Source organism: Ambystoma mexicanum, chromosome 10, assembly GCF_040938575.1.
Source record: "Ambystoma mexicanum isolate Mex_15411 chromosome 10, UKY_AmexF1_1, whole genome shotgun sequence".
Lineage (NCBI taxonomy): Eukaryota > Metazoa > Chordata > Amphibia > Caudata > Ambystomatidae > Ambystoma > Ambystoma mexicanum.
In genome coordinates, this window is record NC_090932.1 from 889,588,190 (window position 1) to 889,613,931 (window position 25,742).

Below are 25,742 nucleotides of genomic sequence, written 5' to 3' on the forward strand. Positions count from 1 at the left end.
TCTGGATGAGGGGATGGGGATAAGGAAAAAACTGTGGGGCTTGGGCAGGAATGAGTCCAGCAACATAACATTGCATCAGAGAAGCAGATGGGACTGGGGATGTGTCAGTCAAATGTCAGTAAAGAGCCATAGAAAATGGTATAGAAAATAAACAGGTCTATCTGTTTTGATCTCTCGTTCCCTATGGGTGCAAAGAATGGGAATATGTATTTTTTTTTAATTAATTATCTTTATTTGTAAGGCACTTATTTCCTCCAAGGAGAAAAGCCGAACAGAGACTGTATCTGGATGCAGATGTTATTTGAAAAGAAGAGAACAAATAACCGCATGATTTACAATTATGGGAAAAGGTGGGTTTTAAGCTTCTTCCAAAATAAAGGAAAGGAATCAAGCTTCTGTAGGACAGGAAGGAGGGATTTCCAGGCACGAGGACCAAGCACAGAAAAGCATCCATCACCTCTATTACAAAAATGAGATGTAGGTATTACCAGCAGGTTGTGGAGAGACTAGTGAAGGAATTGTACTGGGTGATAAAGAGTGATTTTAGAAGCCATGTACGTGGGAACCAGACCATGATGACACTTAAAAACAAGACAGAGGACCTTAAAAGGGATCCTCTGTTGTACTGGTAGCCAGTGAAGTGATCTATGTTGGTAAGATCCAGAAGCGGTTTTAGGCAAGTTTAAAAGGAGTCTAACAGCTGCATATTGGGCAACCTGCAGGTGGTGGGTTTGGGTTGCCGGGATCCGAGCGAGAATGGCATTACAGTAATCAAGTTTTGTGTTAACCAATGCCCAATGACTAATGATCAATCTTTCTCAGCAATGAGAGGGAGAATAGGCCGCAGGACTCAGAGCTGTTAGTAAATGGACTTTAACATCTCAATGATCTGCAGATTGCAAGTCAGATTGGACTGCCATATGCAGCCAAGATTGTTTACTTTATGTGAGAAGGCAATAGGCAGATCAAATAGTGCAGGGTAGAGTGAAGATGTTGTCGATCCTCCAAAGGTGTTTGGGGCCAAACAGGATAACCTCTGTTTTGATGGGATTACGTTGCAGCCTGTTTGCCAACATCCAGTTTTTAATTTCTTGAGCACAGCCAGATGTCCTTTTGATTGAATCTGATAGATTATGGATTCTGGCGTAAATTTGTGTATCATCTGCTTAAGAAGGATAACATAGACCACATTTAAAAAAAATACTCAATAGTGGTTGAATATAGATATTGAATAGCAAAGGTGAAAGGGAGGAGCCCTGTGGAACACCACAGGGAACAGTGAGACAAGTAGAGTAATAGGTTCTATCCGATCAGATAGAAAAGATAGAAACCATTGGAAGGAGTCATCCAACACTTGGGCGACTTCAGACAGCCTAGATTTGAGTATGTCAAAGTCGACTGTATCGAATGCCATCGATAGGCCAAGGATGACCAGCAAACTGAGGTCACACTCGTCGGTTGATCTCATTATGTCGTCATACACAGCAAGAAGGGCTGTCACTGTACCATGGTGGGGCCTCAAGCCTGATTGAAATATATTAAGATGATGATCTTCCCGAAATCTCTGTAGTTGGAAGGTAGGAACCTTTTCAAGGATTTTGACCAGCCATATGAGACCTGTAATTGGGCAATAATTCATGAGTATATTGTGATCCAGTGAGGGTTTCTTTAATAGAGGAGTCAGAAAGGATCTTTTAAGCTCTCTTGGAACCATGCCTTGAGCAAAAGAAGAATTTACAAGACTTGCGATGAATTTGCTAAATTCAAGAGCATGGTGTTTGGTGAGACAGGCAGGAATGGGATCATAGTAATGATTCGTGAGTTTTAAATTTGTGAATTGAGTATTTCCCTATTATTGTCATTCGGGATAGTGACTCATGAAGCTCTGATGTCTGTTTAAACCATTTTTAAGCGTATTGAAAGTCTGGATACGTTTGTATTCATATGTTTTTTGTGCATTTTCTGTCCTACAGTTACCTTTCAGCACTGTCATTTTAAAATCATCCAGGGTGTGATTTGGTTCCAAAAAGTGCAGAATGATGGCTGTGTCCTTACTTCATTGCTTAAAGTTTTGTCTTTGTATATTCATCCGCTTATTTAGTTTCTGGCCCGTTTCCCCATAATAGTAGCCCTCCAACAGACATTTTGTACTCATAATCAGATACACAACATTGTGAGATTTTGTAATCCAGCCAGATGTGGGGTATTTTGATTGTATCTGAACTGTAGATATGTGGACAGGTCAGTCATTATTTGTCATTGCATAGTGTAGCTCAATTTTGGGTGCAATGTAGATGTAACTTGCTTCTTATAATTTCTTTGAGATTGGCTGGATCTGAAACCAGGGAGGGGCATTTCAGGGAAACCTCCCACAGTCATTCATCTTCTTCCAGGATGTTTTGCGGTTCTTGCACAATCTTGTGGTGGGATTCCAACTCTGTATTGCATGTGACAACCAGTGGCACCAGATTTTTTGCCTGTTTTTCTCTGTATTCCAGGAGGTTACTATGGAGGATCCTGGTTGACTCTGTGCGTGTCAAGCGCTTCTTTGAACAGCGAGCTGGTGGATGATCTCTTTCCTCGCCTGGCTCCCTCCTCTGGTACAGTCTCCCCCTTCCTCTCCTTCTTGAGCCGGATCTCCTCAAATTCCAGAAGCTCCTCAAGACTTCCCTCTTCACCTCCGCCTCCTTCTTCCTCTCCCTCCCTTGCTAAATCTCACAGTCTCTGAGATGGGGGAACAGGGCCCTTAAGTGTCCCTCTGGGTCCTGCCCCCCCAATAGCCTTCAGCCTATGCTCACCCCCAGCACTTGACATTTGGCTCCCACCGGCCTGTGCCTTTCCTCAGGCCTGCACTTATTATTTTCTGTTGACCATTCTTACCAATAGATATCTGCCAGGTATCTACAGCTGCTTGCAGCCCTTTCCCTGGCACTTTCTTTGTGGCACTCCTAGCACTTACTCCCCCCCTCCCAGTCCCCCTCACACGCCCTCTCTCTCTGCACTTGCCTGCTCTGAATGCTCATAAGGCCTCTCTCTTTATTCATTGTTATTATATTTGTCTTTCGTTCCCATGTCCCCTCCCCACAATTTACTTGATGTATAAGCGACTTACAAATGCACAATAAATAAATAAATTAATCTTCTGTGGAAGCTTACAGGGTCCTCTTGCTCACCAGTAGAAATAAGGAGGATTTCATCAACATTGATTGCTCAAGAACTGCAAACCATCCTGGAAAAAAACGACTGACTTTGTGAGGGTTTCCCTGAAATGCCCCTCCTTTCTTTCAGACCGGCAGCCAATCGCAAAGAAATGCTGATAAGAAGAAAGTTACATACACACCGCACACAAAATGGAACAAAGCCATGCAATGACAAAAGATGCCTGGCCTGGCCACACATCTGCAGTTCAGATACAATCAAGTTAGCCCACACGGGGCAGGATGACAAAACCACAGGAAGTTTCACATGGGGGCTACTTTGTTGGGGAACTGACCAGCAACTACATAAGCAGATGAATCAACACAGAAAAAACTTTAAGTGATGATGTTACAGCACACCTATCAATCTGCACTTTTTGGAACCAAATCATACCCTGGATGGCTTTAAAAATGCAGTGCCGAAAGGTAAATCTACGACAAAAAATGTGTGAAAAACATATGAATGCAATTGCATGCAGACTTTCAATACACTTGAAAATGGTTTAAATAGACACTGCAATTTCACGAGTCACTATCCCAATTGACATATTCCCATTCTTTGCACCCATAGACAAAAAGAGCCCAAAACGATAGACCTGTTTTTTCCTATAACATTTTCTATGCCTTTTTACTGACACTTGACTGATACATCCCCAGCCCCATCTGCTTCTCTGATGCAATGTTATGTTGCAGGACTCATTCCTGACCAAGCCCTACCAGCTCTTTAAAGGTCCTGTCCAATAAGCTTCCTAGAGGCTGGTTAGTGCTCCTGTTTCCTGCCAAACAGTTTTGTCCTTTTTCCCCTCCCCTCTGCAGATGTAGAGAAGAACACTCTCAACATGGCAGTATCCGTTTCACACCTGTCTTCACAAGCCAAAGGGCCAAAACATGATTAGTAGTTTCCCCTCGTTATTGGCCTTCTGGGAGGACAATACTGAAACTGTGACCAACAGCCTGAATAATTTTCTAAATACAATTGTCTAGCAATTGACTTGCTGCATTTCCTATCCCACGCTTAACCGTAAGTGGGCACTGTGGGCATTGTGGGGAACAGGCTCAGTGCAGATGGACACACAAATGACTATGTTTAATACATACCTGCCTGCAGTAGGTTTGCACATGCTAGGACTGAGACTACCCAATTGCTTCATACTTCTTTGAGAGAAGCCTGCACTGTATTATTCTTTTTGGGGGCAGGGGCTCTCTTGCCTGCTTTTATGTCATTTTCAGTGCCCTGTTAAAATGTTTGTGACTGGAATGTGTGGAGGGAACTTCTGAAGTGCAATGCTCCTTGTGAACGTGTGGAGGAAACCAATCAGAAGCAAACACAAACAGATAAGACATTTCAGAGGTGAATCCATGGGATGCCCTGCTATTCCAAAAGCCTCATTCTCGTCCTATGCCTGATGAAGTCATTTGTACATTATGAAAGCTTGCAAATAAATGGGCCTCATTACAACCCTGGCGGCAGCCGTGCCTGAAAAACAGGCACGGCTGCTGCCGGAGTTGAATTTTTACCGGCACCCGTCAATGAGGAATTACCGGGTAATTCTGACATTGCCGGACCCGGTAATTCCTGCATTGACGGGTGCCTGTCAGGCCATTCCCATTTGAGCCCCATAGGGCTCAATGGGAATGTGGACGTCGGATGCACGCATCTGACATGCTGTGCTCGCGGGTACTGCTCTGCCTGCCAGGCCAGACCTGGCGGGCTGTCAGGCACCCGCAAGCACAGCTCGTAGTATGGCAGTCCGGGAACTACGGTTCCGGCATGCTTACCGGTACCGTAGTACTCGGACCGCCATGCTTATAATGTGGCCCAATGACTTTGCCTATCTAAGGTTTCATCTTGTCTTTTTTAGAGCAACACTTGCTCAAAAAAAGAAAAAAAGACAAGATGGTGTGTGTGTGTGTGTGTATAGTCTGTATATATATATATATATATATATATATATATATATATATATATATATATATATATATATATATGAGCATGTTGAATGCTACATGCCAGTTTATGGAAAACAGATATGCATACTCACATAGGCTCTTTTCTTTGATGGACTATGTGATGCCACGATAGTTCTTCTTTAACCACAATGTGCCAACATCAGAGACAGACTTGATCAGTGTACATTGGGGTGATTCCATATTATCCATTGCAGTTGAAGACTGGTAGGACTCAGGAAGCTGAGGAGTTAGTCATATGCCAGACAAGCCAGTCTCTGACCCCAAAAAAGTAAGCAAATAAGCGCACGGTGCTCTGATGTCAGGGCTTACAAAGGTTTCTACATTGTTACTTCATTGTATTTGACTTTGATGCAGTTACTATTTTGTTTTTGTTTCCGTTAAAGTAGGGACCCGCAAAGGGACCTTGGTGCTGCGGCACCGTACTTGGCGCCTTCCCCCATTCCCATTGAGCCCTATGGGGCAAAAATGGGAATGGGGAAGGGCCATGGCGGCATGGGGAATTACCGCCCCGCCAACCTCGGAATGGGGTGGTAATGCCCCATTCCGCCATGGCGGACACCGGCATGGACCATGGTGCTAATAGCACCATGGTCCTCCGCCTGGGTCATAATGAGGCCCAGTGCCTTTTAATCTCTACGCTCCGAGACTACTTTTGTAAAAACACAATTTAAATTGCTTACTGTAATAACGAAACTTACATTTCAGAACACAATGAAAGAGACACAAAGTAACCATGTCATATACGGACCTGCTTGCTGGCTTTGTTTACGTATTCCACTTGAAAGTGGTTTTGTTGGTTGCTTTCGCTGTTAAATTTTTGAATGGCGTGTTTTAGGATTGGCTGCAGTTCTTCACTATTGCTGTTTACGGGTTCTGGACATCCGAAACACAAGGCTTTTAGAGAAAAGAGACAGCCTTCAGTTAAAATTGTCAGTTACAGAACCCCACACACACTTGCAGCTGTTAACACTTCTGATCTCCTCTCTTGCTTTGGAAGGCTTCTGTAGTGGCCCTGCACAGCTGTTCTGTGCTCAGAGGTGCAACAGACATTTTGACTCTTTGCAGTGGATAATTATCTGTGATCAAATCGTTGTAATTACTGAAAAAACTGTTTCCAAGAGCTACTGTTCATGAAAACCCTCTACTCCTCCAGAAGGTAATGCGTTATCTGGTTCTCCCCGAACAGCATGGAATTTTTTTGATGAAGTATGTTCAAGGAAGAGAAACCTCTCCTGCTTGTAAAGAATATCAAGTTCTCTTCAGAGGAGTTGCTCTCCTCGTCAACAGCACGCCCCAGTCCCTCAACATTAGTAGGTTACCCAAGGGATATAAGAGTTTTAGTACCTTCTCATGGCCAACTTTATGGCAATTGTCAATGCACCTTATCCCTGAGCTAATCCAACAAATGAAAGCCTCTATATTCCCTGCCACCAGCTGGTCACCTTTGGTGGTAGGGCCTTCTGGTGGGCCTGGTTTGTCGTCGTGCCATTGAATATAGTGTATAGCACTCTTGTATATTTCAAATAGAGGCCAAGCCCTAGATGTTTTACTAGCCATGTCCCATTAATGAACTGCTACATATACACTCCTTGTTATCGTCATTTGTAATGCCAGCCAACACGCGACATGTTCTTTGCAATGATATAAAACCCTGGGTCTCAGTGAGCCACTTACCACACATTTATTTCACTTTTACACACTGTGGATTGCTAGACACACACTCCACTGCCCATGAACATAATGTAGCTATACTGAACATGTTGTATTATCTGCTGTGCCACATTCCCTCAGTAACACCACCAGACGGCAGCGCGTGCAAGAATCCACCATCACCCTAATCCACCAGATCACAGAATTGACCCCTGGCAGTCTGAATCTCCCCATATTGTTCTACAACTAAAGGCCTGGCTCTCACATGATGGGGGTCACACGTGCCTGATTAACTGGCTAGTGCCTGAAACTTCATATGATGTGAGTCACGCGTGCCTGATTAACTGGGCTGGTGCCTGATGTTCTGTGTTTTTCTCTGACATATTTTCCAATCCAAAAAATTGAATTATTGTGCAAATATGGACTTAAGTATTTCTCTAATGAAATAAGACTAGTTTTATTAATATCTTATTTAGGCATATTTAGACAGCTACACATTTTGGTGTAACTCTTTACACTTGCATTTGACATTTTAGACATGCTCGCAGTAACTTTCAAGTAAAAATCTCAACAATGACTATATGCAAAACAAAGCAGCATTACTTTCCATAGTGGTTTGCCTCCGTTTTATTTTATTTTTATATTGTTCGAAGGCGTTGCTCATTATTTAACACTCTAAACCCTGGTTGTCAAAACAGGGGTAAAGGGAGACTGGGCATAAAATACAAAGGCAACAGTTCTGAAGCCATCCCAAAAAACTCCCACTTGCTTTTGCTAAAGTACTTTTTTAATGCGACAGTGGCAGGCAAACTCACTGCAAAAATGTGTAAACGATGTAAAAATGGCATGGTTTGAACTGACCATTATAGGAGAACTTTTAGCAGGTATGATTAAATCGAGCACCTCAACATCCCCACACCAAGGTAAATCTACTTAATACATCTATTATCTGATAAACACTCTAGATCAGCAGAATAAAGAGAAAGGGCAGGAGCCATAGGTTGTGTTTCTTTCACTGGAGAGACGTGTACGTTTACATGTAGATTTGGTTTGTCCAGACCAGCTTCTTACCTGCAGGTATGCAGCCCAACCGAAATTCACCAAAGGAACCATTCAGTAAGACATGTACATCAAGCTTGCATCTAGCAAAAATCTGTGAACAAAAAAACAAACCATCTCAGAGTGAAATGAACAAAGCACAAGCGTGCACAAGATCCTCAGATTTGCTCGTTATCAAGTCGACAGAAGTCGATTCAGCGACAGGTCCACACAACCATTTTCAGAACAGGACATACTAGCAGTATAAAAACCTTCAAAATGGCAGAAAAGATTGATCACATTGGGAGAATAGTCAAAATGTCTGTTCTTCTCTTTCAGGGAATAATGGTAGATCTAGTGGAAGAATTTAGTGTAAATGCCCCTTCATAAGGAACACTATTGTATCCAGGTAATATCTTACTCTACCAATGGGCAATAGCACCCAATAATGCCTCGATGCGTAACTAGGGCACAAAGCACACAAGAGGGGGTGATTAAACACTTGAACCATTTTCTAAGGAACGTTTTACCATCAGAATATTTTGCTGTTGGTGTTATTACTGTGGTACAACATCTCAGCCCCAAATGAAGATTATTAGTAACTGTAATACCGGATGAAATGGTCAACTATGTACAGCTAATAATGAACATGCTGAAATGCCATCACCAGAAACACGGAAAGACAGACAAAGGCACCAGCACTGATTTGTAAAATGTTGTGTAAAATGAAATTGTGCATATGCTGGTGTGGCACGCTTCCTCCAGAATGCTTAGCAACCAGATTGCTCAGCATCAGGATGTCATTTGGGGGTTGTCAGGGGTCGCAATTGCGACCCCTGAGGTCTCCCTTGCTACCCCTAAAAAATAAAAATAAAAAGTTTAATTCAGGCACATGGTGGTGAGTCACTGATTTAGTCTGTTCTTAAACACCTCAACTCAGCCTTTTATCCTTCTGAGGTCCACAAATGAGTACCAACACAGGTTGGGTGATATTGTATGCATTTTTGTTCTATATAAAGTGCTTATGCGTAAGTGCTATATAATAACACATGATTATCATTTGGTCTTGGAGCCTGCTTGCATTCAGAGTAATTTTGTAATATGGGCTATACACACTAATATTAACGATAGATATGATGATCCATTCTTGTATGAAATGTATATCACAGTATAGTGATATTGTAACCATATTATTTGTAGTGTACTTAGGAACAATGCTATGTGATGCCACTTTCTGTTTTGTCAAGGGGTGAAAGGTCATGTTCCATCACATCGGGGTGGGGTCAAATGACATCCCTTCCTGTGATTTCATCAGAGGTCAAGGTTCATGTGCTGTTACTTCCACTACCCCAGAAAGTTTGGTGAAATGACATCCCTGCTCAGCAGTGAGGTGCCTGCATGCTCTGGGTGTCATAGTTCTTCCAGGGTTCATTGGCACTGTCTTTGCATGAAAAGAGAAGACCTAAGCTAAGTGTGTTACATGTAATGCAAGCAATGCATCCAGTGTTTGTGTGTGTATACATGCATGTAAAGGGTGCATGTGATTGTCTTGTTCGGAGGGAAAGAGTGTCATGGTTTTATTACACAGCACACACCAACTAGAGAACTCCTTCCCCTCTCCAATGGATGTGGCGTACAATAAAGCACTTTTTATTTTGAATAACTAACGATTCTTTTTGAGTAGGCCTCCAACCCGTCTCGCACCCAACCTCCACAAACGTGTGTATCAATAAGATATGTTTTAATTTATTATTTAATGAAAAAGAAAATAATCGACAAACAGCAGTCACTAATATGTGGCAACACAAATACAACGATCTCTACAGAACAGTTAGGTTCAGATATCCTATCACAGTTCACATGGATCTTTAATGGCAAAACAGGCAACAATTTTTATGAAGTGATAGCACCAACGGTTTAGCACTCCCCCCTGCAACACTCGGCCCCAAACATCAGCTAAACTTGATTCCTTTGAATGGAAGGCAGTGGCAAGGAGTAGGGATAAAGAGAGAACATCAGTCTTGGGGTAAAGCCCACAACCCCAAAATGGGAAGCTACCAAAGAAAGTAAAAACCTGTTTTTGGAGAAAAATGGAAGAATGGGCTTCTGGCTATTTCTCACAACTGCTAGGGGACAGAATAAAAAGAAATTGGTATTGCTTACCCTTTAGTATTCTATACACTTCCCCTAACTCCTAATCAGCACACCAGAGCAAAGTAGAAATGAAGTGGTAAAATCGGTTTTGGGAGAAAGCAAATGCAAAAGGGAAAAATACAGTGGCAAATGGAAATCTGTTACACTGGGTTTACAATGACAGGCAGCTCAGGGAAGGGGAATAGGAAAATCGGTTTCAATGACAAAGACAGAGGCACATAAAAGGTAGACCTCTAGAAAAAAGGGATTGCTCACAATGGTTTTAATAGGACAGATGCAAATGGGAATCCGTTTAGTAATACACACAATACACAGACAAATTCGGTTTTCAGTTACAAGGAGACTAACTCTTTTGAGGCTACACTTTAATGACTATAATAATTAAATACAACACCAATGACAATATGGTTGATTTCGAATTTCAACAATCTTGAACTGTGAGTTTCAATGGGGAAATTAATTGATTTACTCAAGAAAAAATACTAAGGATTTACCCAGACAACTGAGAGGTTTTTTTTAAGGAGAGATGCTAACATACACAGGCTAATATCCCTGCCACTCAGATAGGACAGTTTACCATTCCTCTCTCCACCCCCTGGTATGATTGGTTCAGGAGAAGAGAGCACCAACTGTCTGTTTGCATTTATTACAATTCTTGTGTTCTCATTACCATTTTTTGGCAAAAACTAGTTATGTCTCCTAACTTCAGAATTATACTAGCCCCTGCCATATGAAATAGATATGTAGTTTTAGTGGGTCATAGGGAATTGGGTAAGCTGATCGCCAACTCCATACGACGTAGCATGGTCCGTTGGCACATTTTTGTCATTTTCATAAAATGTACAATCGTTATGAATCTACAAATGATCAAGCATGTTCCTAATTTCATTTTCCATCTTTTCACCAACTGTCCCAGTTGTTCCACGTTTAGATCAACCAGAAACTAGCCTTAACTGGCCATTTCAATACCCAAAGTCCTAGGTAAATGCAATGTATCTCTTTAAAACTGCCTGGAAATTATATGAAAAAATTGCATGAAACAAAATTAATTCTCAGTCTGACTGCTGTGAGAAATGCCTAAAATAAAATCAGTATTTTAATGTCAATTGGGAGTGTCGGTCCCCCTTGTGGGAGGCCCGCTTCCCCCCCCCCCCACAGCAATTTGTCTTCCTCTGGGCTCGGCTGGTGACCAGAGATTTTTATTAGTCCCTTTGAACTTTGCAGTTTGCTCTTTGAGGTGGGTGCAGGAAAGGTTCACACCTCCTGGTCAAGCTGTAGCCACACTTAGCCTCCTTTGAAAACTCTGGTCTCCTGCCTTCATGTCTGGCAGAGCAGGGAATTATGACACCCTCAGCAGAATCATACTTTATTTCAGGGTTGTTGACTGGTAAGTGTGACTTCCAGCTGGAAGCGGGGCTTTCAATTGTGAAGTTTCCTACCTTAGCCCAGACTGGTTTTTCCTGTAGTAAGTGTCACTTCAAAGGTGACTTGAGTTTTGGGGGTTGAAACATAATATGCATTCGCTTTGGTCAACCCCCACATGATATTTCCCTGACATTTTCTGCGTGAGCAGTGCTATCTTTCCACTGTGGCTTTTAAAGCAGTTTTTCTTTTCACACATGTCCTGGCTTTTTGCTTCTAATGTTTAAAATCATGTCTTGCAGGTCACAGGATTGTTTGATTTCTCCTTTTTGAGTAAGTTTGTATTTTCTGTTGGTCCTTGAGAATGAAAGGTAGGCCCCCTTCCACATTGTTCTTTAATTTGATGTGAACATAAGACAAAGCCAAGCCGTTTTTTGTTTGCTGTGTTTAAAGGGCTGCTGTTCAAGAGAAAGAGAAGCACAAGCTGTTTCTGGTTGTAGTGTTGAAATTCTTGCCCCTCATGTGAATTTAAAAGTAAAGCAAGGCCATTTTTGGATGCAGTGTACAACTTCTTGTCATTCAGGTGAAATAAAAGCAAAACCTGGCCATTTTTCCTTATAGTTTTCCAATGCTTACCACGCATGGTATGCTGCTGTTTAGGTGAGAGGGGCTTCTGTCTAGGGCCTTTAAATGCACCCCACAGATGCAATGCCAATTTCTGTACTCACACTGCAGTGTCTATTTCAGCCATTGATAGTTTGTAGACTCAGGGCCATGAAAGTGATTTACAGCAGCTATTACAGGCACTGATAGGTTGTGGCAGCAGCCTCATGCATTTTGACCATTACTGACAAAGAGAGATTGTGGCCAACACTTCATGAAAGTGACTTACAGTAACTTTTACCAGTGTATACATGTTGTGTCTTTTGCCTCAAACAAGGAATTTACATTGACCATTAGTGGCATAGAGGTTGGGAACACAGCCTCATACTAGGGATTTACAATTACCATCAATGGCATGGATAGGTTTTGGCTGCACCATCATGCAGGGATTTAAGTAGCTAATTAATTAATCTTTTATAACACGCTTAATACCAGAGACCAGTCTCCAATCAGGGGATGGAGATTTGAACCTGTGTTCCTCTGCGTTGTCTTGCTCCCAAGACAAGCGCTTTGCCACTGAGCTATCCTCTTGGATTTACATAGGCATAGGAAAAGTATGCTGTACTCTCATTACAATGGTGTAAAGTACACCTGTGTACTATACTGTTTGGTCTTTCCCCTTTCTGTAATCGCTTGGCAGGCTGAAGAAGAATGTTCTGAAAGATTGCCCGTAGGGAAAGGGGCTGTCCAGCAAGAACAGCTTGGTGACACCCCTTCTGCACAAGACCGCAAGTAACCCCAGACAGGGGCTGGGCTCCCCCTTTTGGGGTGGGGCCAAGCCTGATTTGCATGTGGTCTTTTCCCTTTCTGAAATGGCTTGGCAGGCAAAGAACGATGGTCTAGAGGGTCGCCAAGAGCAATGCCAGAGGTTCAGATTAATTCAAACCATTCAGCCATCACCACTTTTGTTTGTCTTAGTGTACTGTTGATGACATAGAATTTTCTGGGTTTTTCATGTGTTACCCTAGATGTTAATGTTAATGTTAATGTTAAAGGCTATTTGTACCGTGCACTATCACCACCGGAGTGGTTCCCTGGCGCTCTGCCAGCTCTGAAAAAGGGATGAGGGGGCGAGTTAGTGGGAATAAGCTGGAAGAGTGAAAGAGAGCAGTGATGTGCTGTTAGCAGCCTCAGCCCGGTGGGTCCATTGGCTGGGCTTGGGGTGTTTTACAGTCGGTAGTCATCGTGTGCTGTTGTGCAAGTCTATGTGTGGTTTGTTTTGTTGTTGCAGTGTAGTGAAGTTTATGTGGATTGCTGTGTTTTAGGCTTGTGGTTGTGTTTGGTTAGAGTTTGAGAGGTGGATGCAGAGGGATGAAGTTGTTAGTAGATTGGTTAATTGGCATAGCTGTTCTTGCAATTATATCTAGGTGAGATGCTTGCTCTCATTCACTATTCCATCTGAGTGCGGTACTTGCTAATTTTCAGTATTCTGTCTAGATGTGAGGCAGGCTAGTGATCACAATTCCATCCAAGTGTGGCACCTGCCATCATTCAGTTTCTTTTTAAGGGTGGCGCATGCTAACATTCATAATCCTGTCTAGATGTGACGCAAACTAAAGTTAAGAATTCCATCCAAGTGTGGCGCATGCTAAGATCCACAGTCCTGTCTAGATGTGACACAGGCTAAAGTCAATAATTCCATCTAAGTGTGGCACATGCTAACATCCACAATCCTGTCCAGATATGACACAGGCTAAGGTTAAGAATTCTATCTGGGTGTGGTGCATGCCAACATTCACATTTCCATCTAGATGCGACACAGGTTAAGGTTAAGAATTCCATCTAAGTGTGGCACATGCCAACATCCACACCTCCATCTAGATGTGATATAGGCCAAGGTCAAGAATTCCATCCCCATCTGAGTGTGGCACATGCCAACACCCACATTTCTATCTAGATGCGACGCAGGCTAAGGTTAAGAATTCCATCTAAGTTTGGCACATGCTAACATTCACAATTCTGTCTAGTTGTTACGCAGGCTAAGGTTAAGAATTTTATCTGGGTCTAACAAGTAGATAACACGTTGTATATACATTGTGTGGCTTTATTGTCAATTATTCTCAACAAAAGTGCTGCAAAATGCACCATTTCGACACATTATTAAACCTGCACCACCAGAAAAATAAGGGGTTAACAACCAAGCTGCAAATCATACAACAGCCCATTGGTCTCTAAGATGCAACTGTACAGTAACTATTTATTTCCGAACCACGTACCAAAGGTAGTTGAGAAATTGTCCAATAGTTCTCAACAAATGTATAATCAGCTGCATTTGTTTTTAAAAGAGTGGTAATCTCCCATCATGTACATTTCCCCAGATAGATCCCTGTTTCTAGAGAGATGTTGACTGCATCTGGCAATGGTGAAGAGCAATTGCCCAGCTTCCTACGCATCCTACAGAATGTGATGTAATCCAAGAGCATGACATTAATAAACATGGGCAAAGAGGACTGTTGCTGTAGATTGTCAGTGCATGCTGGGCAGGTCAGTTGACTGCACAGTAGAACAGGCAGTTACTGGCACCCTAAAACCGGTCTACGAAAGGCTGGATTCTATAGCAGCTCAATTGTGTAACTGTAGTTGCCACATAAGTCTTGCCCCAGGGGTGCAAACTGCACTAAACGGCCAGGTCAGGCATCTGGGCTTCTGGGGATGAATCTAGGAGTAAGTCGCTGCCACTAGATATAAATAATTAGGTACTGCACCTCCCATCAGCCCTAACAAAGATCAAAAACAAACCCTTCCAAAGGCAAATCCATAGTTGAGAATCTTAAACCAGCTCTTCTAATCAAGGGGGCTGTGCCATGCCTCGCACCCTCCACCTTGAGAGAGTAACTACTGCTGGGCCTTTAGTTTCACAAGTAAGTGACCCCTCTAATACTGAGGTAGCGAGCAGGCAATTATCACTATTCCCAAGTGGATTGGGATCGGGATCGGGTAAGCAAAAGGGAAGGTGGCATTGCAGTCATTCACAAGGCTGTTTCACAAATTTCACATTTGAACATTTTTGAATGGGGGGATGATTCCCGGGTGGGACACATAATGCTTAATCTCTCTACAAGATCAACTATTCATATAGTATTGGGATAGAGACTTCCCTGACCCTGCAGACAATTTCTGGAGAATCCTGACTCATTTTTAACAATATCAGGGGACAAATATAAAGAAATACTACTTATGGGAGACTGGAGCATCTGGAACATTCTTTTGAGTCTGACTCATCGAGGCTAGACTCAAAAGAACTCTAGGAACTCCTAGATAATCATGGACTATGTCCTTTAGGGATACAGTCATCTCATGTAAAAGGAATGGAAATTGCCCTCATAGACTGGCGAGTGGGAGACCATCTTCCCTCGTTCCGGACCGAAACCGGACTGGATGAAACCCTAAAAAGGGCCAGTGAGCAAGCCCAAGCAATGAGAGGGACCCCAGTTACTACTCCATACTTCAAGGAAAACCAAGGGCTAATATATAGGGTGACCAGAGGTTCTGATAATCAGGAGAGGGAGCAATTGCTGGTTCCCCAGTCATACCGGAAAACTCTGATCCAACTGGCCCATGATCACACAACAGGGGGGCACTTAGCAGAAAACATGATGGTGAAAAGGGTGTTGCAGAATTTCTACTGGCCTGGAGTGTATGCGGAAATAGCCAGATATTGTCAAGAGTGTGCCATATGTCAAAAAACTAGTCATCATATACCGGCTAGAGCACCTCTACAAAGAATGCCTCTGATTATGGAACCCTTCCAGAGAATAGGGATGGACATTGTAGGGCCATTGGAGCCCACCAGTAGAGGGTTCCGGTTTCTCTTAGTGATTGTGGACTATGCCACTCGCTATCCCGAAGCTTTCCCTTTAAGGGGAATCTCAGCAAGACAGGTATGCGATGTGCTTATGCCGTTCTTTGCTCGAGTGGGAATTCCCCTGGAGATAGTGACAGACCAGGGGAGTAACTTCATGTCAGTGGTTATGAAGGAGGTGTGTAAGACCTTAGGAATTCAACACTTGAAAACCTCAGTGTACCATCCCCAAATGGATGGGTTGGTGGAACGATATAACAAAACTATTAAACAGATGATAAGAAGAGCCACCAGCCCCACAGGGTTGGGATGGGATCGGGTTCTACCTTGGGTGTTGATGGTAGTAAGGGATACCCTGCAATCCTCAACCGGATACTCCCCTTTTGAATTGTTATTCGGAAGAGAGCCCAAGTCCATACTGGGTTTACTAAAAGACACCTGGGAACAACAGGGGGAAACCTCAATCACCGAATATGTTAATGACCTAAAAGAACATCTAGGTAAACTGAGAGACTTTGCCCAAGAAAACCTGGGGAGGGCCCAAGACAGACAAGAGAAGTATTATGATCAAGGGAGCCGACCTCGAACTTTGAAGGTAGGGGATAAGGTATTGGTTTTACTACCTACCCACACAAACAAAATGTTGGCTCAGTGGAAGGGCCGGTATCAGATAACAAAAACATTGGGACCTGTAAACTATGAGGTGGAACAACCCGAACGGAAAAATAAATTTCAGAATTATCACATTAACTTGCTCAAGCTATGGAAAGAAGGAACACCGGACATATTATGTGCAACACTCTCAGATATGTCAGTCTCAGAGCAAATGGTCCCTAATAGCCATAGTAGTCTTCAAGATGTGGAAATGAGGGAACAGTTGAGTGAATCCCAAAAGACCGAATTATTGGATACCTTGAAACAGGTGGCTGGGATTTTTTCAGGAGTACCAGGAAGAACACATATGGCTACCCACTCTATACCCACGGAAGAAGGGAAAATTGTAAGGCTCAGGCCTTACCGAATTCCGGAGTCAAAACGTGGGGAAATGGCCAAGGAAATTGATAACATGCTCGAATTGGGGACCATTGTGCCATCTAAAAGCGCATGGTGCTCACCAGTGGTCCTAGTACCCAAACCTGATGGTACTACTAGGTTCTGTATGGACTTTCGGCAGTTGAACGCAATATCCCACTATGAAGCCTACCCGATGCCCAGAATTGATGAACTGATAGAAAAACTGGGTTCAGCCTCATTCCTGAGCACCCTGGATTTACCCAAAGGGTATTGGCAGATACCCCTCAACCAAGCAGATCAGGAGAAAACTGCCTTTTCGACACCTCAAGGCTTATTTCAGTTCACTGTCCTACCCTTTGGTTTGCATGGGGCACCGGCCACATTCCAGGCATTAATGGATAAAATCTTGAGACCACACGAAGAATATGCTGCGGCTTACTTGGATGACATAGTGATCTTCAGCCATACGTGGAACGAACACCTGGCACATTTGACCCAAGTGATACAATCATTAAAAGAGGCTGGTCTGCACATTAACCCAAAAAAGACTAACCTGGCAGTACACACAACCAAATACTTGGGGTATGCAGTGGGGGGAGGGGTGATAACCCCCCTTTTGGACAAGATTCAAGCCCTACAGAAGCTCAGGCCTCCCGAAACTAGGAAAGAAATTCGAGCTTTCTTGGGGTTTGTGGGGTACTATAGGAGATTCTTGCCACACTTCTCTACCATAGCTGCACCGCTTACAGATGCGCTGAAAACCAACCGTCCCCTACAGATCACCTCGGAGTCAGTGCAAGCATTTCAGAAGCTGATCCGGATGATTTCCACAAAAACCTGTTCTCCATTGTCCTGACTTTTCAAAAGAATTCTATTTGCAGGCGGATGCCTCGGGATGTGGTTTAGGAGCAGTGCTGTCCCAGGGGACTGAGCAAAACCTTTGCCCAATAGTCTTCATCAGTAGGAAGTTGCTTCCACACGAGATTCCGTACTCAACGCTGGAGAAGGAATGCCTGGCCATAAAATGGGCTGTTGAGTCTCTTCGATATTACCTACTGGGTAGACGGTTTACCATTTTTACCGATCATGCACCACTAAAATGGTTGGCTACACAAAAAGACTCAAACCATAGAGTTCTGAGATGGGTTTTGACGCTACAGCCTTAACAGTTCGTGACTGTGCATAAACCAGGAAAATATCAGATGGTGGCTGATTACTTGTCACGTGCCATGGACCTGCCCGAACGGCATGGGTCCTTGGGGGGAGTATGTGAGGTGGAAGCAGTGGCAGCCGCCCTAGATACTGGGAGAAAGGAGGGGGTTGCGGAAGGAACCCGTCAAGTGCTGGCCATCAATGAAAAGAGACAAACTACAGATCCCAGAATGCCCCACGAAATACTGCATCAGGGGGGAGGCACACCGATGGGTAAAAAAAAGGAAAAAGAGGACAGGGAGAACCGGGTTTCCTTATGTTAAAACCGCCCGAACACAAACAAAGTACAGGGTTAGCCCACAGTGGACGGAGCAGGGAGGAGGTGGGGAATCTGAATCAGGTGTGTTAAAATCGTTGCTGAGAACACATGGGGCTGATTACGGGGGAAGGGCCGGACAAGGGTTAAATGCAACTCCAAGAGACTCAGGAGGCGTCTTATTTTTCAGGAGCAGCGAGTGGCAAGAGACGCCGCACCCGAGTGGAGTGAGACCAGCCAAGAATACGAGTGGGCTTACTAGTAGTAAGCGTAAAGCTCACAGATTGACGCCGTACCCGGTCCAAGGCTCAAGACCTTCCAGTGGAGAGAAATGGCCGCCTAAGAAGAAGGATTCGGAGTGGTGAAGTGTGTACTATTGACATTTTGTTAATTTTGTTTTCATGGCCGGCGGACAGGTTTGAAGGGTGAAAGCCTGTAATTGCCTGGCTGTTATCTTGGAACTAATTAAGGCCAGCAGCGGAAGTTGCAAGTAAAGTAAGGCACAACGCCAGAGACTGTCTACTCTTGACCATTTCCACCTCAGCTTGCATCTCAAAGGGAGACAGAAGATTTGCATTTTTTGGTCCAAAATTGTGGCACACTATTCCTAGACAAATCACGACCCTTGATTCACTCTACCAGTTTCGTAGAGCCCTTAACACCTTTTTGTTCAGATAAATGTTACTACCCCATCTTAACTGCTGAACTTGCTGATGCTCATGCGGTAGGCTCTTTTTCTGCTTCATTTCATCTCTGTTGTTCCAGGTTACAAATACCCAAATACAAATACAGGCCATCTTTCAAGGGTCGTTATATTAGAGACTCTAGAATTTCATTATTTACCATCTCCTCAAGGGTGTGACATTTTCAGAGATAGTTCCTTCAACAGGGGAGACTATAATCTCACCCTATTGGGGTTTAGACCATTTGAGGGCCTGAAGGAGAATAACTAGTTTCAAGTCCACAACAAAGATCATCAACAAATCAGATGCCAGCAAGACAGATTGAAGCCAGGTGCAGGAACATCTCTACTAGAGGCAAAGGATCACCACTGGAATCGTAGATGCATATAAATTGTGTGGAGCGTTTGTCAGTGTATTTCACTATAATATCACTGGTTGGAGATCAGATGAAGCTGTGGATGCAAAATGTATTTGCATTCTTGGTCATCAACCATCTAGGAGGTATCGTATTCAGACTTCTTGAGGAATTTGTGAAAAACCTCTGTCTCAAGATGAGTGTTGCAGTCATAAAAGAGTACATTCTGGGTCTGTACAACTTCCTGGCAGTCTAGAACTCCAGATACTTGAGGGATCTTAGTAATGGGTACCTGATTCTGAGGTTGTGTGATTCTTTTCTGTCAGTTCTGTTAATGTCCCATCTCATTTCTCACCTGGTACTATTCTTAATCTGTAGACTGGATCCATTTACCAATATAATGAACACGTTCATTCAATTTTAGAAATCGGAGACACAGTAAATATTTTCTCCATTTGATTTGACCACCAGCAGCCAGGCCCGTGTGCAAAGAAAGTATAACATTGGTGATGGTGAAAATATTTGGGACATTTCAAACATGGTTTCCAGAGCTTCTGGAACTTTCTACAGATTTTCACATTCTTCATCTGCAGGTGCGGAATCACCTGACAGATCCAACAGGTGTTGGTCAACCTCTCGTTCTCCAAGGCTCACTGAGGCTCATGGTTAGGTTGACTTTGGATGCTTTGTACAATCCGATTCCTTTCAGAATCAGCTCCAGGCCCGATATAAGATTCCAGACCCACTCTATGGCAATGAGTTCCAATTCAGCCTGGGCAGATTGAAAAACTAAATTGAGTTTTCTTTAATAAAAATACATTAAATAAAACGTGCACCAAGCACAGGGTGTATCAGGTGTTTAGTGATTCAGTCATACAACTCTCACAGACGTATTTGACAGATACACAGCTCTGTAGTCATTTTTATGGTCCGTAAATGCTTCTTAATATGCAAAGTAGTCAGAACCTCATAGGTTTTATTGATAACACTCCCCGTTATCAGTCTCATTGAGATCATGGCACCTTAACTCATATTTTCTTTATGGTGACCTGTTTTTTGGCATGTTTTAGTCTGAAATGCGATCCAACAATATCTTGCACAGGAAATACTACGAAAGAGGTAAAATCATTGGCTTTGCTTTGGCCATGAAGAAGGTATCTCTGTGGCAGCAGGACACATTGGCCAATAATTGAAGAAGCAGGAATTGTGATACATCTGCTCCCAACATTGATATGGTTTAAGGTAACTGACCAGAATTAGAAAAGCTTTGAATCAGTTTTCGGAGGAGGGAGCTGCCGTCGACATAGCAGGATCAAGGCACAATAGAGCGAGAGTGGACAAAGAGCGAGCACACTGTTTTTCATATAGGTTTGAGAGTCACTAGGGTTTCAGGCTCGTCCCTTCCAGTGCAGAATTGTTCTGGTCTAATCTCTGTAGTCATTGGCGAGATGAATAATGTTGTTTGGGCTTTATATGAGCAGCTCTACTTAGATGATTCCAGAACACATACAATATACACGTACAATAAACTATAGAATAATCCTCCTTTTCTACATTACTGTAAAACAGTATTTTCAATAATCTAGCTCTTCCCTTACAGCACTGCTATACTGAGCACTAACTCAAATCCTGCGTGCTCTCTGTCAACCTTTCTGCTTAATGATGTGCCCCTCAATGATGTATTAGTGTGGCTTGGATGGGCCTGAGGTACATAGTGACAAAGGCTTAATCTAATTAACTCTTTTGGGCACTCATTTTTTAGCATCTCAAATTGCAGTGCGTTGGCCCTGCGGATACAGAGAAGTGCATCCTGCCCCTTAAAACCCAGAGATCTGTCTGTGATCTTGCTAAACCTACAACCTTCTGTTTCTTTCCCTGTCAAAGCAGTGCACACTGACACAGAGCCTATAATCTTTCTCTCCAGTTTAGGCCCTTGACCATTAAGCGGTCATAAAATATCTTGTTTCTATGTGCTTGCCTTTTGTTGAGATATTGATCAGGGTACCTGTAAACATCTTCTAGGCAGCTTGCTGGTTCTCCCGATGTTTTGGCCTACAACGCCCCATCAGCCCATCCAGTATAGTCAATGGAGAGGATCTGGAGAGCTGCAAGTTGACTGCTGCTAATCCCTGTGAGCAGTGGTGGGCTCCTAAAGCAGCTCGCTCACAGCTTCTTTCAACAGCGTTGTTAGGTAAAGATTTAGGGTAGTACTCTTAGGGTGCACTACAGCAACCTTAGCCTCCTGGCAATAGGGACCCAACCATTGGTATAAGTCTGAACTACACAGGTTGGTAGTGTGGCCTAGCAGCCAGGCTTATCTCAAGAGGGGTCAATGTGAGCAGTAATGCAGTTACAGAGAGATTCACAGCGACAAGTATTCAAATTAACACTTATACTCAAGGTTCCTTGATAAAACAATTATTAATTTATTTACCAGTCATTTGAGTGAGCCTTCCTCAGAAGGAACAATATAAAAGCAACACTCAAATACAGTTCAAAAATCCACACTCTTATGTTTCTTAGATTCAGTAACTTCCCCTTGGGGATGACCCAAAGACAATTCCTACACCCTCAGCTGACATAAATAACTAGGAAACTTGTACTCATTAATATAGAACAGTACATCTAGAGTAGGCAGAGAGGGTGTAAAAAGTAAGGTTTAAATAGAATAAACAAAAGATCTCAAATATTTCTTTAAGCAGGTAAGCACCTTTGACCCTCCGAATGCAGAGTAAGTTAACCCCTTCCTGGAAGGATAAGTGCAACACAAAACAGAGGAGAGAAGAGTCATTCATGGAACCAGGCTATGCCAATGTCAATGGGCAAAAGTCAATGTAACTGAAGCACTTCTTGAAGGTGATTAAAAGTATTTGCACAATGTTTTTAGAAGTCTTTGATGAAAAAAGAAGAATCAAATGTAGGGCCACAAACCGGGAGACTTGTGAAGTAGAAGAGCAAGCAAATATACAGTGAGAGGTAAGTTCTCTCAGACTTTACAGTACCTTTGAGTTTGAAGAAAAGATGCAGCTGGTGACCTCTGTTCCTGTGCAGCTCTGCAGATCCTGTTGTTCCTGGGTCTCAGTCATGGGGACAAGAGGAAGGACTTCTGGGGACTCCTGCACCACAATGGGACGGTCACCGACCGCAACAGGCAAACTTTCAAACAAGTGGCACTTTAGTGTTTCAGCTTCTCGCGACTACCGCAAATAGCAACACCGTTGTTCCGGCTGTCGAGGTGGTCCTTCCTTGCTTCTGGGGTCCCGCACCCTGTTGAGGGGGCTCAGGCTCGGTCAGTCCTGCTTCCTGGGAGGCCAGAGTATCTTCCTGGAGCTCTTGGCCAACTTAAAAGCAACGCACACAAACTGGTGTTCCTCTCCCTGGCTACACGGTTTCCAGCAGCACTCTGTGGAAATTCAACCAGCTCTGAAATGGATGTCCAGGTGGCTTACTTTGGAGTTGATTGGTCCCACCAACTCAAGGAGAGAAGTCATCTTCGCAGCGCTTCTCTGTCGAGGGGAACTTGGAGCTTCAGCACAGTAGCAGGGCTTCACCCGGCAAAAACAACAGTCCAGGAATTGCAGCAGATGTCTTCTTCGAGTTCTTCTTCAGATTCCTTTGTCCAGTGGTCGACTCTGCCTTCCAGCCAAAAAGCTTCGCCTTTTATGCAGGTTTCTCCCATTCATTCCAGCCTAGCTGTCATTCACCCAGCAGGGTTGCTGTCCTTGCCGGACAGCCAGCCAGCCAATCATTACAGAGTGCATTCAAGTCTCTTAGGAGACTAAGCACAGGGAGTTTCGGGAACCTCCCTCTCTTCCTGCCCCCACTAGACACTCTGGAGCCAGAGGCGGGTTTAACTCGTGAAGCCCGCTAAAGACAAAACGAACAAAGGGACCAAACCTGGTTTGGCACGCAGAGTAAATCTCAAGAAGGACCAAAATAACAAGAAATGGCAACAAAAAGAAGACGAGGACCATTTTGACAAAAATGGCACCCATGGGTGCTTTATTATATCTGCGAACGCAGCACCCGGTAAAGACACGACACAGTAGTAAAAAGTAACCACTGCCACCAGCCATTAATTGTGTAAAGGGTAACATAAAAGATCTTACCTCAGAATCTAGACAAAGGGGCTACTAAGTAATCCCTCCAGCACCCTATTGTAAGATAGTGTGTGCTGGGTCTAGAAAGTTACACTGTACAGCAAAGTCAATTTCACTTTACTGCTCTTGAAACAGTAGTTAATCCAAGAGTAAGGTATTTAAACCTTGGGAAATCTAAACGACTTCCCTGTGTCACTGCAAAAAGATGCCTATGGAGTTTGTCAGACTCCAGAAACTAAAAGGAACATAGTCAGAATCACAAGAAAAATACATGAGAGAGTGGGAAAAAGGTCTCACTCTCTACAGGTTAGAAATTAAAAAGTCCTAAAGTCCAGCAAAAGTGCTGGGGGTCTCTAAGGTAGAGAGGAATTGGGACATTTCTGAGAATTCTCCCTAACACTTGTCCCACCACAGACTAAAGGACAGGAGGATTTAATCCACCCCTGGATGAAACGCCTTACTCCAGTCAGTCATACTTTCTGGAGAGACCATCAGCATTTTGGTGATTACACCCTGACCTGTGTTCTATGGCAGAATCAAACCCTGAAAGCTTATATACCATTTTAACAATTTAGGATTTTCCCTCTTCATCTGCATTAACCATCCCAAGGGTTGGTGGCCTGTTTGAATTACAAAAGTAGATCCATACAAGTATGGTCTAAACCTCTTCAAAGACCACACAATAGCAAAATATTCACGTTCTATGGTTGCCCACCTTGTTTCAGGGTCCTTCAGTTTCCTCCTGATGAAGCAGATTGGGTGTTCCCTGCCTCTCTCATCCAGCTGACTCAGAGCTGCATCTATACCTGTATTGGAAACATCTGTCTGTACAATAAAGGATTGGTTGTAGTCAGGAGCTCTCAAGACTGGAGCTTGACAATGGCTTTCTTAAGTCCTTCTAATGCCTTAGTGCACTTCTCATTCCACCTGACCTTCTTGGGGAATTTGGGTGAGGAGACCACATTTAAGGGTCAAGCTATGGCCCCATAGTTCTCAATGAAGTTCCTATAGTAACCTGTGAGACCTAAAAAGGTTCTCAAATGGGTTTCAGTATAGGGGTGGCCCACTCTTGTACAGCTTGTACTTTGCTAGGCAATAGCCTGATTGCACATCCTCCTACCTCATGTCCAAGGTAGACCACTTTACTCTGACCAATTTGACATTTACTTGCCTTTATGGTCAGATTGGCCTGCTCAAGAGCCTGCAAAACATATCCTAAGTGGTCAATATGGTCTTTCCAAGTAGGGCTGAACACTGCAATAGCATCCAAGTGTGCTATACAGAAGTCCTCCATCCCATTCAAAACATGATTCACTATCCTTTGGAATGTAGCAGGTGCATTCTTTAGTTCAAAAGGCATAACCTTACACTGGTAGAGGCCTCCATGGGTTGAAAATGCAGTTTTTCTCCTTGGCATGGTCTGTCAGAGCTATTTGCCAATAGCATGAGGTTAGGACACATGTACTGAGGAACTTGGCTGAACCAAGTTTATCCACCAGCTCTGTCCTTGGTAAAGGATGGGCATCAGTCGTGGTGACTGCATTTAGATCTCTATAGACCACACATAATCTCAACTCCTTGGATCCTACCTTTGGTACTAGTAAACTGGACTAGCCCATGGACTTGTAGATGACTCAATTACCCCAAGATCAAGCATCTTCTTGACCTATTCCTTTATGTGGGTTCTCACATGTTTTGACATTCTGTAACCCCTGCTTTTGACAGGCAGACAGTCACCAGTGAGAATATCATACTGGCCCAAATGGGTCAAGCCTGGTGTCTGAGAAAGCAGAGGGGCAAACTGATTTAACAAAGATTTGCACTTCTCTTGCTGTTCCAGTGTCAGATCAGAAGAGAGATTAACTCCTTCTATCTTTCCATCTAAAGGTTGTCCCCTGAGGAGGTCAGGTAGAGGTTCACTCTCCTCCTCCTCCTGAGCAGAGGCTAGAAGCAAAGCTCCCAGTTCTGGTCTAGAGACATAGGCCTTTAGGCGGTTGGTGTGAAAGACCCTGTGGGCCTCCTTAGGATTGCCTAAATCCACCAAATAATTGACCTCTCCAAGTTTGCCCAGAACCTTGAAGGGTCCAATCCATTTGTCCTGTAAGGCCCTCTGCCTTGTAGGTACCATAACTAGAATAAGCTAGTATTGAGTAAACTCAACCAAGCCTGTTGCCAATGCTTCACCAGAGCCTAACCTGCTTTGAAGTTATCAGACATTCTGTCATCATGTGTGTAATTCTCCTCCAGAGACCTAACACATAGTCAGTGACTCTCACTGGCTTGTG

General features: G+C 43.5%; 1 protein-coding gene across 1 annotated transcript in view; it reads right to left on the bottom strand.

The window, feature by feature from the left end:
- Positions 1-25,742, bottom strand: part of LOC138493245 (T-kininogen 2-like) — a 114,499-nt gene that overhangs the window by 42,342 nt on the left and 46,415 nt on the right. The window contains exons 6-7 of the mRNA XM_069620379.1: positions 7,890-7,971; positions 5,917-6,062 (exon numbers count right to left, since the gene is read on the bottom strand). Of these exons, the coding sequence (XP_069476480.1) occupies positions 5,917-6,062; positions 7,890-7,971 (228 nt within the window). The remainder of the gene's footprint in view (positions 1-5,916; positions 6,063-7,889; positions 7,972-25,742) is intronic.